This window comes from Pelophylax lessonae, assembly GCF_965119305.1.
Source record: "Pelophylax lessonae genome assembly, chromosome: 4".
Lineage (NCBI taxonomy): Eukaryota > Metazoa > Chordata > Amphibia > Anura > Ranidae > Pelophylax > Pelophylax lessonae.
This window is the reverse complement of record NC_138771.1, coordinates 189,618,018-189,633,977: the sequence shown is the minus strand read 5'-3', so window position 1 is coordinate 189,633,977 and position 15,960 is coordinate 189,618,018. Positions and strand designations below refer to the sequence as shown.

Below are 15,960 nucleotides of genomic sequence, written 5' to 3'. Positions count from 1 at the left end.
TTTCCTTCCAACTTGCGCCTGTCCCCGGACAAGGGGTGATTGTTCTAGTTTTGACTTTGAAACTTTTTCTGGCTTTTTACTCAATCCTGTTTACAGTTCCCAGGAAGGAAGGCAAGCTGAGTCCAATCCTGGACCTAAAGGCACTGAACTGTTTTGTGTGGGTGCAGAAGTTCAGAATGGAGTTTCTTCGCACGGTGGTGGCATCCCTGGGTCAGGAGGGTTTTCATGCCTCTATCGACATCAAGAATGCTTGCCTTCACATTCCAATATGTACCGGTCACCAGCACTTTCTCCGCCTTGCCGTGGGACAGGAGCAATTATCAGTTTGTGCCATAACCCTTTGGGTCTCGCCTCTGTTCCTCGGGTCTTCACAAAAGTGTTAGCCCCAGTGCTAGCTTTGCTACGCCAACAGGGGATCGTGGTACTGGGCTACTTGGACGACCAACTTCTGCGAGCGGAGTCTCCTCCTGCTCTGGTGAACAACCTGGAAATACCCATACAAACTCTGCGGGAGTTTGGATGGATTCTGAATTTTCAGAAGTCTGTTCTGGTTCTGTCCACAAAGCTGGACTATGGGTCTGACTCAGCCTTGGCTAGAGTCCTCTTTCTTCTGGACAAACTGCATGCTGCAATTTGTCTCCTATTGTCCAGTAGATGGTCATCCCTCTGGACTTGCATGTGGGTGCTGGGCCTCATGGTGTCTACCTTCAAGGCGGTTCTGTTTGCATAGTTCCATACTAGGTCCCTGCAAAGGGAGATTCTAGCTGAAGAAGAGGAGACTCCTCAGTCTCTGGACAATCCGATCCGGCTGAGCCGGGAAACGGAGTCCTTGACATGACGGCTTTGTTCTCCGGGACTTCATCTGGGAAAACCCTTCCTCCCCTTGTATTGGACAGCGATTACCACGAATGCCAACCTGTCCAGCTGTGGAGAGGTCCTCGGCAAGCATTCTGCTCAGGGGATCTGGACGCTGGAAAAAAAAAAACAGACTACCGATCAATGTTTTGGAACTCTGAGGGATCAGACTGTGTCTGGACCATTGGACGGATCTTCTTCAGGGATGTCCAGTGCACATTCAATCAGACAATGCTATGCTCGTGGCTTATGTGTCTATCACCAGGGGGGCACAAGAGGTGCCAGGGTGGCTTTAGAGGTAGCCGGCATTCTAAGGTGGGCAGAAGGGTTAGTTCAAGCCCTTTCCGCTGTACACATTCCCGGGGTGGAAAACTGGGAGGCGGATTACCTCAGTCGGCATGCGTTGGACCAAGGGGAGTGGTCCCTTAATCCGGAGGAGTTTCATCAGTTGGGTCTCCGGTGGGGCATCCCAGAGGTGGATCTGTTGGCGTCTTGGCTTAACAGAAAGGTACAGAGATTCGTGGCTCGGTCAAGGGATCTTCTGGTGGATGCCACAGACATGCTGGTGGCCCTGTGAGGTCAGCAACGTCTGATTCCCTCCTCTCAAGTTTCTGCCAAGACTTCTACGCAGGTTTGAGGCAGAAGAGATTCCAGTCATCTTAGTGGCTCCGGACTGGCTTGCCGGGTTTGGTACGCTGACGTTCCTTGTAGGCTTCCCCACGGGGAGGATCTGCTGTCCCAAGCACCAATCCTTTCTCCTGCTTTACAGTCGCTGGCTTTGACGGCTTGGCTGTTGAACGCCAGGTGCTGAAGGATAGAGGTTTATCAAGGATGGTAATTCCTACGCTGGTAAAAGCTAGAAAATCTACTTCTAGAAAGATTTGCCATCGTACGTGGAAGACGTACATTGCGTGGTGTGAGTCTCTTGAAGTCTCTCGTGAGTGTTGGCTTTGGAGGCCTTCTATCAATGACCCTTAGCCACACACTCCCTGGGGCATACCTTTCTTCAGGATGTCAACATTTGGTTCCTCCAGTGCAGTCTTTGCTGCCGCCTTGGGACCTCAATTTGGTGCTTTCAGTCCTCCAAAAGCCTCCCTTTGAAAATGCTCCGGAGATTCCCTTGCTTATGTTTTCTCAGGTGGCGTTTTTGGTGGCTATTACCCCTGCACGCAGGGTGTCAGAACTGCCGGTGTGATCCTGTCCACCTTACCTGATGATTCAGAGATAAGGTGGTTCTTTGCCCCTGTCCATCATTCCTCCCAAAGGTTGTCTCTGATTTTCATTTGAATGAGGACATTGTGTTGCCTTCCCTGTGTCCCAGGCCTAAACATCCAAAGGAAATTGCTTTGCATGCCTTTGATTTGGTCCGGGTGTACTTGGCAGCTACGGAGTCTTTTGGGAAGTCAGGCTCACTATTTGTGCTCACGGATGGGCCTCAGAAAGGGTTGTCCGCTTCCTCTACGAGAGTTTCCAAATGGATCAGACAGATGGTTATTCAGGCCTATGCTATCAAGGGTCAGGTTCCTCCTTTCCCGGTCAAGGCACACTCTATCTACTCAGGCGCTTGGTGCCTTTCTGTCATCAGGCATTGGTGACATGGGTTTGCAAGGTGGCCACCTTGTTGTCGGTGCACACTTTCACAAAGTTTCCTAAAGTGGATGTGTTGGCATCTGCAGATGCTTCCTTTGGCCGTAAGGATTTGCAGGCTGCTGTTTAGAGGACCTGGTTCTCTTTGAGGGTGTATTTTTTTTTTTTTTTTTTTTCAGCTGATCTCAAGTTGTTTTGGTTGAGCTCATGTTGCCTGGTTGGCTACTGTTTAGCCTTGGGAATTTTTTGCCGTTTCCCACCCCTCATGTTTACCACTGCTTTGGGACGTCCCAATGGTTATGAAGATCAGGAGCTGTGTCTGTCAATGAACGAAAGATAATGGGATTTTTGATTTACCGTAAAATCTATTTCTCTGATGATCACTGACGAACACAGCACCCCCACCCCTCTTTGGAGTTGCAATTCTTCTGACACTGCTTGTAACAAAACGGAGTGCCTATAGCTGTGTGTGGGTGTATACCCCCTGAGACTGCCCATAGGCGTAGTTGAGCTTTTTCCTGCCTTGTCATACTGCTATAGGGGGCAGTATAACCCAATGGTTATGAAGATCAGGAGCTGTGTCAATCAATGAACATCAGAGAAATGGATTTTACGTTAAGTCAAAAATCCCTTTTTTTCCCCCCCTTTGATTTCCCTTGTTACATCACTGCTGGCCCCTAAGCTAAGCTACTTCTATAGGGGTGGACCCCTCTGGCCTCCCTGACCTTAATATTGTATGTTTTAGCTTCAAATGAGCCCACCGGGCTTGGCAGAGTGAGACGGTGACTGGGTTTCCGCTTGAAGTCCCTATATCTGGGCCTATATACTCATATTTATATTTCATTTAGTTTTTCACACCACCGTGAACCGGCCTATCTTCTGCTTCCAGAGTGTTCACAAAGGTACTTGCACCTCTTCTTGCTTTTCTGTGAACTCAGGGCATCCAGATTAGGGATTATGTAGATGGCATCCTTCTGAAGATCTCCTTGTCCACAAGACATTCAGATGCTTCAGCCTGGGTGCTCGGCATCCAAAAATGTGCTCTCCAACCCTCCACTTCGCCTGGAATACTAAAACTTAAAGGAAAACTCCAGTCAAAAATGATTTTTTTCTTAATCGTATGTTAAATATCTTTTGATATTCATTTTCTGGCTAGCTGCTTGTGTTGCTTAGAGAGTCTTATCTAAACTAGACAAACAGCTTCTTCCTGTTCACTGATAACGCCATCTCCCTTTATTTGAATTTGCTAAAGGCCCGTACGCACTTGATGAGAATCAGACAAAATATCCTCCGATTTTTCTCTCTCATGCTCAGCGGTCATAACTGTTTTTAGTTGACAGTGCATAATGTTCACGAAATTTCTCGTCCGTTTTTTTTTTTTGGGGGAAGTTTGTTCCTAGACTTCCGGGTCGTCAGCAAATTCAGATCATGCGCGGTCTTTCGTATCCCATTTTTCACGGATGTAATGCATACACATTAAACGAAAATTGGTCGTGCTGCGGACAGACGATAATAATTTTGCTGTTTGTCCCTCGGCATTGGCTGCTGAAAGTTGTGTACACACTAGCCGAAAATCGTACGATTTTACCTCGGATGCTAATTTTCTGCAGAATTTCTACTAGTGTGTACCCCATTTAAGCTGTCTTTCGCTTCATGAAAAGGTTGTCTGTCGGGCTTAAACAGACATGCCTAGGCCTGCCCAGCCCCACTCCCGTCCCCCTATCCTTCACAGAACATGATCTCCTCCTGTCTTCATAGCCTCGTTTAGGCTAGCTACGTCTCTTGAGAAAAAGGGGGAGGGGGGAGAGAGGAGGCGTGTCACATGACTGGCGCAGTATATAAAAGAAATGAGGAACAAAGGAACTTTTTTTAAAGTTTAGAAGGATAAAGATCAATTTCTTTTGCTCATTACATGTGAGTAATAAGTTTTAGGCCCCGTTTACAATTGTGTAACTTGTCATGCGACTTTAGACACACAGTTGCATTACCAGTCACAGCCATACGATTTTAATGGCACCCGATACCATGCTACTTTGACAATCAGCGACTTTGAAAAGGTGCCTGCAACTACTTTAATGACACTTTGATCCAAAGAGTTTAAAGTTGAATCAAAGTCGCACTCTAAATTGCACAACTTTAGAATCGCATTAGTGGAGACGTAGCCACTAGGCTAAAGTGCGACTTTGATCCAACTCTGTGGATCAAAGTTGCATCAAAGTAGTGCAGGTACCTTTTTCAAAGTTGCATAGATGGGAACGGGTGCAATTGAAATCAATGGGTTGGGACTTCTCATTCGACTTTGTGTGTGTCTCTCCCCCCGTGTGAATTATTTACTTTTCTCATGAATTAGGATGTACAATGCACCCTTACTGATGGGAGAACACTGGGCGGGAACCAATGTTCCCTCTAATTTTTTACTGAGCTGAGCAAATAAAAAAATTTCTGAGCGCAAACCTTTAGATTGAGCAATGGGGGGGGGGGGGGGGGACGTCAATGCAGAGTGACCAGCTTGCCCCAATCAACTGCAGAGTGCCACAGCAATGCCCCCAATAAACTGCAGAGTGCCACAGCAATGCCCCCAATAAACTGCAGAGTGCCACAGCAATGCCCCCAATAAATTGCAGAGTGTCACAGCAATGCCCCCAATACATTGCAGAGTGTCACAGCAATGCCCCCAATACATTGCAGAGTGTCACAGCAATGCCCCCAATACATTGCAGAGTGCCACAGCAATGCCCCCAATACATTGCAGAGTGCCACAGCAATGCCCCCAATAAACTGCAGAGTGCCACAGCAATGCCCCCAATACATTGCAGAGTGCCACAGCAATGCCCCCAATACATTGCAGAGTGCCACAGCAATGCCCCCAATACATTGCAGAGTGCCACAGCAATGCCCCCAATACATTGCAGAGTGCCACAGCATTGCCCCCAATAAACTGCAGAGTGCCACAGCAATGCCCCCAATAAACTGCAGAGTGCCACAGCATTGCCCCCAATAAACTGCAGAGTGCCACAGCATTGCCCCCAATAAACTGCAGAGTGCCACAGCATTGCCCCCAATAAACTGCAGAGTGCCACAGCATTGCCCCCAATAAACTGCAGAGTGCCACAGCATTGCCCCCAATAAACTGCAGAGTGCCACAGCATTGCCCCCAATAAACTGCAGAGTGCCACAGCATTGCCCCCAATAAACTGCAGAGTGCCACAGCATTGCCCCCAATAAACTGCAGAGTGCCACAGCATTGCCCCCAATAAACTGCAGAGTGCCACAGCATTGCCCCCAATAAACTGCAGAGTGCCACAGCATTGCCCCCAATAAAATGCAGAGTGCCACAGCAATGCCCCCAATAAAATGCAGAGTGCCACAGCAATGCCCCCAATAAAATGCAGAGTGCCACAGCAATGCCCCCAATAAATTGCAGAGTGCCACAGCATTGCCCCCAATAAATTGCAGAGTGCCACAGCATTGCCCCCAATAAATTGCAGAGTGCCACAGCAATGCCCCCAATAAATTGCAGAGTGCCACAGCAATGCCCCCAATAAACTGCAGAGTGCCACAGCATTGCCCCCAATAAACTGCAGAGTGCCACAGCATTGCCCCCAATAAACTGCAGAGTGCCACAGCATTGCCCCCAATAAACTGCAGAGTGCCACAGCATTGCCCCCAATAAACTGCAGAGTGCCACAGCATTGCCCCCAATAAAATGCAGAGTGCCACAGCATTGCCCCCAATAAAATGCAGAGTGCCACAGCATTGCCCCCAATAAAATGCAGAGTGCCACAGCATTGCCCCCAATAAAATGCAGAGTGCCACAGCAATGCCCCCAATAAAATGCAGAGTGCCACAGCAATGCCCCCAATAAAATGCAGAGTGCCACAGCAATGCCCCCAATAAAATGCAGAGTGCCACAGCAATGCCCCCAATAAAATGCAGAGTGCCACAGCAATGCCCCCAATAAAATGCAGAGTGCCACAGCAATGCCCCCAATAAAATGCAGAGTGCCACAGCAATGCCCCCAATAAAATGCAGAGTGCCACAGCAATGCCCCCAATAAAATGCAGAGTGCCACAGCAATGCCCCCAATAAATTGCAGAGTGCCACAGCATTGCCCCCAATAAATTGCAGAGTGCCACAGCATTGCCCCCAATAAATTGCAGAGTGCCACAGCAATGCCCCCAATAAATTGCAGAGTGCCACAGCAATGCCCCCAATAAACTGCAGAGTGCCACAGCATTGCCCCCAATAAACTGCAGAGTGCCACAGCATTGCCCCCAATAAACTGCAGAGTGCCACAGCATTGCCCCCAATAAACTGCAGAGTGCCACAGCATTGCCCCCAATAAACTGCAGAGTGCCACAGCATTGCCCCCAATAAAATGCAGAGTGCCACAGCATTGCCCCCAATAAAATGCAGAGTGCCACAGCATTGCCCCCAATAAAATGCAGAGTGCCACAGCATTGCCCCCAATAAAATGCAGAGTGCCACAGCAATGCCCCCAATAAAATGCAGAGTGCCACAGCAATGCCCCCAATAAAATGCAGAGTGCCACAGCAATGCCCCCAATAAAATGCAGAGTGCCACAGCAATGCCCCCAATAAAATGCAGAGTGCCACAGCAATGCCCCCAATAAAATGCAGAGTGCCACAGCAATGCCCCCAATAAAATGCAGAGTGCCACAGCAATGCCCCCAATAAAATGCAGAGTGCCACAGCAATGCCCCCAATAAAATGCAGAGTGCCACAGCAATGCCCCCAATAAACTGCAGAGTGCCACAGCAATGCCCCCCCGCGACCCCGTGCACTTACCTCACGGACGGTCACGGCACTCTGTCTTCAGTCCCCGGCTTCCAGCTTCCCGCGTCTCCATCCTCCCGAGTCCCGGCGCCTCCTCCTCGGCCAATGGCATGAAGTTGGCCTTTCGGCCAATCAGGAAGCGGGAGGACCCGCTCCCTGATTGGCCAGGAGGAGGATCCGTATGACAATAGCGAATTTTCATTCGCTATTGTCACACGATGGGCGTGCTCTCGGGGTGCACGCTCTGCTCCCTGGCCGCTCCGTCTGCGGCTGCGCCGTCTAACTAGGTGCTTGCGCGGGACGTAATTTCCACTGCGCGACCGCGCACGCGCGCACCTTAAAGGGAACACTGGCGGGAACCTATCATCAGCTTCTCCCATTCTGTACACACCCACTGCTACACAGGAACAGTGTCCCCCCCCCCTGAAAGTGATGTCACTAGCTTTCAGTAACCACACCCACTAGCTGCTCTTGGACTCAGCAGGGAGCAGAATTGAAATCATGTGACAGCACTGAAAACTGCAAAATAAAGGTAGAGAAACTAGGATTTTTTCATTTTGCAACATTAAAGCGGAGTTCCACCCAGGTGATACTTTTTTTTACTAAAAATACCCCCGGGACAGTCAGGGCTAGTACATTCCACAATGGCTAGCCTCTGATCTGGTTGTACTTACATTTTAGGAGAAATACTTACCTTGAAAAAGTATTCTCCAGCGCTGCCATCTCAGGTGTGGGCAGCTTGAAGCCAGCGCGATCCTCTTCTGCGTCCTCTTCCTCCTTCGGTCCCGCCGTCACTTCTGGGGCGCGCGCGTCATCCCTCCACAGCTTCTGGGCATGCCCAGAAGCTGTTTAGAAGGGAATGACGCGCGTGCACCGGAACTGACGTCGGGGCCGGTGCAGGCGCATTGATTCCTGGGAGCGATGACGTTCAGCTCCCAGGAAACATTGCAAAAGCCAGGAAGTGACGAATCGCCGTGGCCGCCGAGGGGAGGAAGAAGGAAGTAAGGTAAGTATATTTTCTCTACAAGGTAAGTAAAAAAAAAAAAAAAATTGCGATTATCCATTTGTTTTTCAGGTGACCTGGAACGAGAAGATGAAGGTAAGTATAAATTTAGGGTGGAACTCCACTTTAAGGTATTAGCCTGTACTTCTGCTTTAATTCCAGACACAGCTCAAGCGAAAGCCTTCCTTCCAGAAATCAAACTGTGCTCTTTTAGAACATAAAGCATAACTCTACTTTTGTTGAGGAAAAACATTCTCCTCTGGGTGATCTATGTACATTGCAGGGATTTTAACAAACTTTGTTGCAGATTCCTTCCCCTTTGTTATTCTGAAGAAATCATTGTTCCTCTGTGCTTAGTGGGTCAAATGGCAGTGGTTTCATAATTATCAGCTGTGCAGCTGCAGAGCTCTGAGAACTGCTGGGCCTGCATCCCTTTAGACGTGTTCCTATTGGGAGTATCTCCCCAAAAATGACATTTTTGTTGCAGGAGATGCCAGAAATCTTGCATCTTAAGCAGACTTCTGGGAAAATTGGTGAGCCAATCACACAAGCAGCAAATTATGTTTCTGGGTTGTGGTCAGTACACATTCTGTGTACAGAGCAGCTCCAGGTAGCCATATTGCATTTTCAGAAAATGACAGCTGCAGATTGAAAAGGAAAGGTAATTTTTAATATTCAATTACAATATGATTTTTGTCGCAATTGTATACTCTATATTGTTCTTTTGCTGATTCCTCCCCCCCCCCCCACGAAAGTGAAGTTACCCTTTAAACCTGAGATCAGAGGTACCCCTCTTTGACAGTTATTGGCCTCATGGTGGCCTCCTTTTTTGAGGCTTTCTTTTGTCAAATATTGACACCTTTCCAACACACGACATACTGTTTTGCATGAAACTAGCATGCTCCTCCTTTCAACCTAACAATGCTGCTATCCAGCCGACTTTGACAATGGGCGGTTTTTTTTTTTTTTTTTTTTTCTTTTCCTTTCCTTCTGCGTTATTTCTGGAAGGCGATAAGATGCCAGTCTTTTTAGGCTTGGGAGGAGTATTTCAGTCCCTCAGGATTCAAGGAACATGGTCCCCAGAGGAAGCCAAGCAACATCCTGGACTTCAGAGCGATAAGGGTGGCTCTGCACCACTAGGCCTCCCTTTAGGGACATCCAATCTCGGTGCAAATAGCCAATGCCACAGTTGAAGCCTACATCAGTCACCAAGGGTACCAGGAGTCATGCAGCCATGAAGGAAGCCAAGCCAGATCGTCTTATAATTGGAGGAACACTGTCAAGTGATCTCACTTGTCCATGTCTCAGGAGTGGGCAGATGACCTCCTGTCTCAAGCCCCCTGTTCCATTCTGCTTCCCAGTCACTGGCTTAATGGCATGGCTATGGAAGCCCAGGTTCTGATAGATAGAAGTCTGAGTGAGTCATTCCTACTTTGTCAAAAGCAAGGAAAGCCGCTTCCAGAAGGAAGAACACAGGCACTTGAATAGTAAAAAATACTGTGCAGAGCTAAAAATTATACTCGATTAAAAGCATATATAAAAATAAGTGAATAAGAAACAAAAAGTCCCAAGTGAAATAACACAAATAATCCAAGGTGAAGAAAGTAATCAAAGAAGGACATCTGATCCCAACACCAACAGGAGAGATAATGGTTAAGCGCTCACCGGGACATGTGGGCCCCACTTATCTTACGATAAAAGGGTCAGAACGCCTCATGTATATCCTGCGATTCTTCAAACTGTAACACTGTGATGGTTGAATGTCAGTCTGGAAGAGTGGGCATATCTCGGCAGACTGCAGAAGCATGCAGACCTCTTCCCTGCCACGCCTCTCCACCCCATATAATCGGAGCACACTTTGAATTCATTGAGAAGATGAAAAGCATTCTCTGACTGGCACTTGTGCAGTGCGGCAGGCCTCCTTTTCTCAGAATGCAGAACATAGTACTCATAGGGTGTCCACTATAGTGATTTCCAGCTTCCACAGGTATGGTACATACTAGGGATCGACCTATTATCGGCACCACCAATATACCGGGGGCCGATATGCACTTTCCCATATATATCTTAATCGGCCCCTGAGGTTACCAATATTGCCGATATTTAGGGAAAGTGCTGTACTGGAGTGATGCCTGCAGTTAGAGGCTTCACCCCAGTACCGGCGTCCATAGCCGACGGTTGGCTGTCTTGTAATGACAACCAATGTGGCTGAGAAGTTAAAGTAACTTGGAATTCTTCTTTGTATTCTAGTAATTGCATAAAGAAAGATTATCAAAGCCATCTATTACATTTAAACCTACCTTGGAAATTTAAATGTGGTGGGTAAAACCCCAAATAGAAAATGGCAAAGTTTGAAAGCGCGTGTTCTGCTGCTGAATATCACATGGCAACTGGTTCTTGAATTCTTCCCATATCGTTTGGGCTAGATTTGTTTATTTAAAGAGTTGGGTTTTAAAATTCTAATTTGCTAATAATTACAGGTTTCAGAAAAAAAAATTCCAATGAGGCTGGTGAAGTAGGCAGTTAATTACATAGATGACTGATAGCATTATTACAAATACATAAAATAGACAATGGCTAAAATTGTGTACTTCAGGGTTTGTTCACACTGCCTGCACCTTTAATTTCTGTTTTAGCATGTGGGAAGCTGTCAGTTTTTTCCAGCAGTGGGGAAGGCTGGTGTGATGTGTATTTATTTTTTGACCCTTACTTGAAGTACACAGGGACACTTTGTCTCCACACATCAGCATGGTGCATTGCAGTGTAGAGAAATGCAGCATGCACGCACACAATCGTTGTGGGGTCAACAGAGAAATAAAAAGGTTTTCTGTGTCATTGTGTTAACAATGGTTTATCCTGACAGAAATAAACTAGTCACCATACGTAGAGTGAACGAGCCCTCAAATGCCCCTAGTGTTTTTTTAAAAATCAGTATAAGTTTTTCTATGATTAATCCTAGGTTTGATCCAAAGTAGGATTAAATGGTGTCCGTATTTAGATTTGCACCCTACCTGTCTTCATGCACTAGCTCATGGTTGCCCAACCTTCTTTGGCTTCTTTGGGCCACATTGAGTGTAGAGAAATTTTCTTGGTCCGCATATAAAATATATACTATTAGTTAAGGTATATAAGTAATAAAACGCCGCCGTGCCCTTCCAGTGCTGCCGCGCCCCCCCTCAGCACTAATTTAACACAACTAGTGGAAGATCCCCTCCGAGGCTGCCTCTGTGGCCGTGCCCCCGACTCGACTTCCTTCCTCCCCAGGAAAAAAAAAGAAAATTGTCGAGGCAGTGGGCCGCATTGCCTGCAGTTCCGGGCTGCATGCGATTGTTTGTTTCCCTTTGCTCTTATCCATTTTAACTGTAGGGGTAAATTTCAGTCCGAGATTCCAAGCTGAAGATGAACGTGTTGCTGTAGGGCAGGTATTCCCAAACTACGGCCCTGAAGTTGTTCAGGAACTACAATTCCCATCATGCCTAGTCATGTATGTGAATGTCAGAGTTTTACAATGCCTCATGGGATGTGTAGTTCTGCAACAGCTGCAGGGCCGTAGTTTGGGAATCCCTGCTGTAGGGTATTCTTGTTTCAGAAGACAGCAGTGTCTAATAAACGTATATATTGAAGAGAATTAAGTGTATGTTTTATATACCATTCAGTATTTTACTAAATCTGCTCAACAAGTTATTTCTGTCTCTGGACTGTTGATGGTTAGCAATAATTCCATGCTATCTTTGGAGACTACAGCGGAGAGGGAGGAGTTAAATAGTCTTAACACTCCCTGTGCTGGGGTGACAACACTTACTCAGTATGTTTGTCGCCCTAGGACAGGAAGTGTGTTAATGGCAGGATTACCAGGTTAAAATAAAGGAGAAAATAGTGTGAAAGAGAACAAATGCAGCCACCACATCTAAGGAGCGGTAAATGGTAAAGAACTTTTCATTCTTGGGTGTCGATACCCTTTAACTTTTATCCAACTCATCCTTTGGTTTGGGTTAGTTCCAGCTGCTTTAACTGCTTTTAAACTGTTCAAACGTGTCAGGCCTAGAGAGTTGTGGTGTTTTTGTTTTTTTACTATTTAGTAGAACAGTCTTTTGTAATGGCTGCATTTTCCCTTTTATTTTTACTTTTGAGAACATTGATTTACTACTTCAGATACAACCTGATAGTATTCAATTTCTGTTTGCTGGTTTGTGTAGTTACATAGTAAAGTTACATATTTAGTGAGGTGGAAAAAAGATACAAGTCCATCCAGTTCAATGTAGTGTGTGTGCGTGCTAACCGTACATTGTATACCCCTGTATGTTGTGGTCCTTAAGGTGCCCATCTAATATTTTTTTTAAACTATCGATGCTCCCTGCTGAAACCACTGCCTGTGGAAGAGAATTCCACATCCTTACCGCTCTGACAGTAAAGAACCCTATACGCAGTTTAAGGTTAAACTTCTTTTCACGAGTGGCCCCGTGTTTTATTGAATTCCCTTTCTCTGAAAAGTTTGTTCCCTATGTTAAGGTCACCAGTTCGGTATTTGTACATTGATATCATATCCCCTCTCAAGCATCTCTTCTCTAGAGAGAATAAGTGCAATGCTTGTAGTCTTTCCTCATAGCTGATGTCCTCCATTCCCCTAATTATCTTTGTGGCCCTTCGTTGAACTCTCTCTAGTTCCAGCACATCCTTTCTGAGAACCGGTGCCCAGAACTGGACGGAATACTCCAGATGTGGCCAAACCAGAGTCTTGTAGAGAGGGAGAATAATTGTTTTATCTCTGGAGTGAATTCCCTTTTTTATACATGCCAGTATTCTGTTGGCTTTGCTTGCAGCATTGCATGCCATTGCCAAGCCTGTTGTCTACTAGGACCCCCAGGTCCTTTTCCATCTTAGTCACCCAGAGGTTCCCCCCCTAGTGAGTAACTTGGGTAGTGGATTTACTTTTTTTTTTTTACATTTTTTACATCTGTTGTGCAGTGCAAAGCTGGCCCATACATTGTGCAATGTTTTTATTCAATCTCCTTTAGATTTATCTTCACCTATATAGGTCAAGGGCCTGCCTGATTGCATACAATTTTGAAAGTATTTAGGGTTGACTTCATATTATATGGTTTTGGTAAATCTAAAGGACAATTGTACAAGAAATTTTGTATAATATATGGCCAGCCTTCAGCCCCATACACACGAACAGAATATCGTACACAATACCGCTTTTGACACAATCGTAAGCAAATCTGATCATTCGTACACAGCTTTCATCCAAAAGTTCCTGAAGGCTTTAGAGCCGGTTCACATACAGGCGACCTGACTTCCCGGGGCGACCTGTGAAGTCGCGGTGCACAGCTCGCACCGTGACCTCAGAGCGGCATGCACGGACTTCATATCATTGAAATCAATGCAGGTCGCTCCAGGTTGCCCCAAAGTAGTACAGGACCCTTTTTCTAAGTCGGAGCGACTTGTGTCGCTCCTATTAGAACGTGTCCTGTGCTACTCTATGGCAGGCGATTTGTCAGGCGACCAGGTCGCCTGACAAGTCGCCCCAGTATAAACGGGGTCTTAAGCCCGTACACACACACAGATTGTTGGCCGTAAATTGTTGGCCAACGTCCAATCTGCCAATTGTAGGCTTGTTAGTATGATGCTTCCGACAACCAACTGCGAATTTTTGGCCGAAAAAAATCTGGTGTGCATGCTATAAAATTTTTGTTGGCCGTCAACAGAACGGCCGATTGTTCCTCAGTCAGTACAGATTTCAGCAGACAAAAATCAGATGAGCAAGACTGGGAATGCTCAGAGAAGAAAAAACACACGGGAAGTCAACCATCACATGACATCACTTCTGAAGTTGGTTTTTGTTGGCCAGTGCAAGTCTAGAGCACATTTCAACCAACAAACACTGGACAAAAGTTGGCCGATCAGTTGGCCAACAATCTGTGCGTGTGTACGAGGCTTAATGCCCCATACACACGTGCAGATTATCTGCAGACTTACCTTTTCTATGTAGTGCAAGGGCCTGCCGGATTGCATACAAATTGAAAGTGTTTAGGTTTGACCTCATATTATATGGTTTTGGTAAGTCTGCAGACAATCTGCACGTGTGTATGGGGCATTAGTCTACTGATGTAGATGATGATAAAAAAATCTCTTTGGTTCCCTCCCCCCCCCCCCCCCCCCTCTTTACTCATCCACATATAAATAGTGTGCTACTTCTTGTTTGCTAACCTCTGTCAAGGTACAATATTCTACCTATGTCAATTGCATTCAAACACAAACCAAAAATACATTTTGTCTAAGATCTGCCAACGTTGGATTAACATTTAATTTGCTCAAAATAATAGGAATACAGTTGAAGAATGAATGCCATGAGCTTCAAACAAAATGTTGAGGTAGACTTTTTATTTAATAATTAGCCTAGGAACAATTACAGTACATTTATGTAAGGGTGGGGGGGGGGGGGGGTATGTTTGTTTTTATACACAGCTGTCAGAGATCAGTTCTTTCAATCAACCAGATTTCTTCTTTTTTTTGCACTAGAATTGTTATAAGGAAAGGCTAATTGTTTGCTACGGGCAACAAGGGCTTTTGATTTTTCAGAATATTTAAAACTGTCCTAGCTATTTTTAGTGATGAGTGTTTTTGTTTCTCAGCAGGTTTCAGTAACAACGATGAGACTGGAAGATCAGGGGATTCAGCTGCAGACTGCATGCAATGACTCAGAAAATTTCAGTCATTATTCTGTGAACCCAAGCAAGATGTTTTGCCTTTTTAAATGGACAGAATCCTCTGCATTACACAATAGCCTGCCGGTTTGTGGAAGACCATACCATACAAAAGTGCCACTAAGAAAAAGTATTCCATGACCATTCAGTGTGTAGGTCTGCCTACACAATGGTACACTACTACTGTACAATTCCATATAAAAATATTTCATATTTAAGATGGATTACTCCAGTATCAGTGCTAAACATTTTTTGCTGGGACCATATACCTGCCTTATATAACACTTTGGTTTAAAACAGAAAAAGTATTACCTATGATTTTGTAACTTAATGTATTATTGCCTTAATGTCTTTTAACCCTGTTACACCGCTGCTTGTAGATCTGTTAATATAGTGATACTTTTATGATAGTTTACAGACAACTTTTTTGCTAACTTTCTGATTACATTGTATGCATTATTTTGTATTTGTACAGGGCTAGCAGGTATATTTGACTTAATTGTAGACAAAATATTAACAGAAGATGTAAGAATTCCTGGGCATGGTCTTAATTGTTTTCCTGCTACAGAATGTAAATTATTGGCCCTGTTGTTTTTTAGGCTTTTTTTTTTTTTATTTTTAAATCATCATAGCTGGGTGACAGATGCCAGCATTACAGGTTAACCGATACGATTGTAATACAGTTTGTAAATTGTAAGCTAAAGGATATTTTTATAATATACTGTTTCATTGTCAAACCCCATTATGCGTTTTTACTTGTGCGCCTATAAATAGAAAACTTAAAACTGAATTGTAGGCAAATATAGCACACAAACTATTGCATCTATGCTATTAATACATCCCTATTGTAAGTGCCTTATTTGATTTGGTAGCAGCCTCTTGCAGTTTCCTGTACGGCAAAGCTGAGGAAGAAACAGAATATCATTTATGTGTTCTACAGTGCAAGTAATGTGCTGAAAGGAGAGGACCGAGTCATCAGTGTGCTGCTTCTCCTTTCACTGTCCAGTCTCAT

The 15,960-nt window shown here is 45.4% G+C and overlaps 1 protein-coding gene across 2 annotated transcripts in view; it reads left to right on the top strand.

The window, feature by feature from the left end:
• Positions 1–15,690, top strand: part of PTPN12 (protein tyrosine phosphatase non-receptor type 12) — a 187,582-nt gene extending 171,892 nt beyond the window's left edge. Inside the window, exon 15 of one of the 2 annotated variants that reach the window (XM_082254230.1) lies at positions 14,880–15,690. In XM_082254230.1, coding sequence (XP_082110356.1) covers positions 14,880–14,941 — 62 coding nt within the window. In that variant the 3' untranslated portion in view covers positions 14,942–15,690. Of the gene's footprint in view, positions 1–14,876 lie in introns of both variants that reach the window. The other variant, XM_082254229.1, reaches the window with a different exon arrangement.
• Positions 15,691–15,960: the final 270 nt, after the last annotated feature.